Raw genomic sequence first — 1,086 nt, 5'->3', positions numbered from 1 at the left:
TTGATAATAATTAGAAATGTTTCTTGAGCACCAAATCAGCATATTCAAATAATTTCTGAAGGATCATGTGACACTGAAGACTAAAGTAGTGATGCTGAATTTAGCTTTTCATCACAGGAATAAATTACATTTTGAAATATATTCAAATAGAAGACATTTTAAATTGTAATAATATTTCGCAATATTACTATTTTTTTACTGTTTACTTTAAAAATAATTTAAAATGTACAGTCACCAAACTTTTGAATGAGGTTATATATTTTGGAACTGACAATTGACAGTTAACATATAAATGTCTGACAGTTTCTAAATATTGGCCAGTTAACATTCCTTAATATATAAATAAGGCCATACATAATTTTAATATATAATATTTTATACATATTTAGAAATATGTCACTTTATGGAAATTAAATGCATTGGGAAAGCACATGTTTTGCCTTTGATTCGCTATTTGACCTGATCATGCGTTTATTTCAGATCTGTGATGCAGTGCTGGATTCCGGACAGAATCTGTCTCAGAAGAACAAGATCCAGGAGCAAACCCCTCTCATGTATGAGTGGTATCAGGAGGAGTATGTGGGTGCCGCTCATGGCCTGGCAGGGATCTACTACTACCTGATGCAGGTGAACTCAATCACTCACTATACCTTATTGATTGAGAAAGCAACAAATATAGGGAAATAACTTTACCACTGTGGCTGAAGCAAGCAATCTTTCCCCCCATAGCCTGGCTTTGTGGTTGGCGAGGACCGAGTTTACCATCTAGTCAAACCCAGTGTGAACTACATGTGTCAGCTAAGGTTTCCATCAGGCAATTACCCACCGTGGGTTGGAGATTCTCGGGATCTTCTGGTGCACTGGTGTCACGGCTCTCCTGGAGTGATCTACATGTTGATACAGGCTTTTAAGGTACAAATCTGCACATCAGGTCGTAATAACATCTTAAATTGTCTGTTTATATCAATAGATAGAGATCGATTGATCTCTATGCACACTACTGTTCAAAAGTTTGGGGTCAGTAAGATTTTTAGTTTTTGAATGAAGACACTTATGCTCACCAAGACTACATGTATTTGATTTTTT

At 35.7% G+C, this 1,086-nt stretch overlaps 1 protein-coding gene across 1 annotated transcript; it reads left to right on the top strand.

The window, feature by feature from the left end:
- Positions 1 to 480: 480 nt before the first annotated feature.
- LOC107580795 (lanC-like protein 1) lies at positions 481 to 912 on the top strand (the record flags this gene model as incomplete). Its single annotated transcript, XM_016266433.1, has 2 exons — positions 481 to 627; positions 730 to 912. Coding segments are annotated over 2 exons (330 nt in total), but the record flags the coding sequence as incomplete, so codon positions are not given.
- Between the last annotated feature and the right edge of the window lie 174 nt (positions 913 to 1,086).

This window comes from Sinocyclocheilus grahami, unplaced genomic scaffold (genome assembly GCF_001515645.1).
Source record: "Sinocyclocheilus grahami isolate Dianchi unplaced genomic scaffold, SAMN03320097.WGS_v1.1 scaffold45254.1, whole genome shotgun sequence".
Lineage (NCBI taxonomy): Eukaryota > Metazoa > Chordata > Actinopteri > Cypriniformes > Cyprinidae > Sinocyclocheilus > Sinocyclocheilus grahami.
Note: the sequence above shows the minus strand (reverse complement) of the source record. Positions and strands in the feature narration are given on the sequence as shown.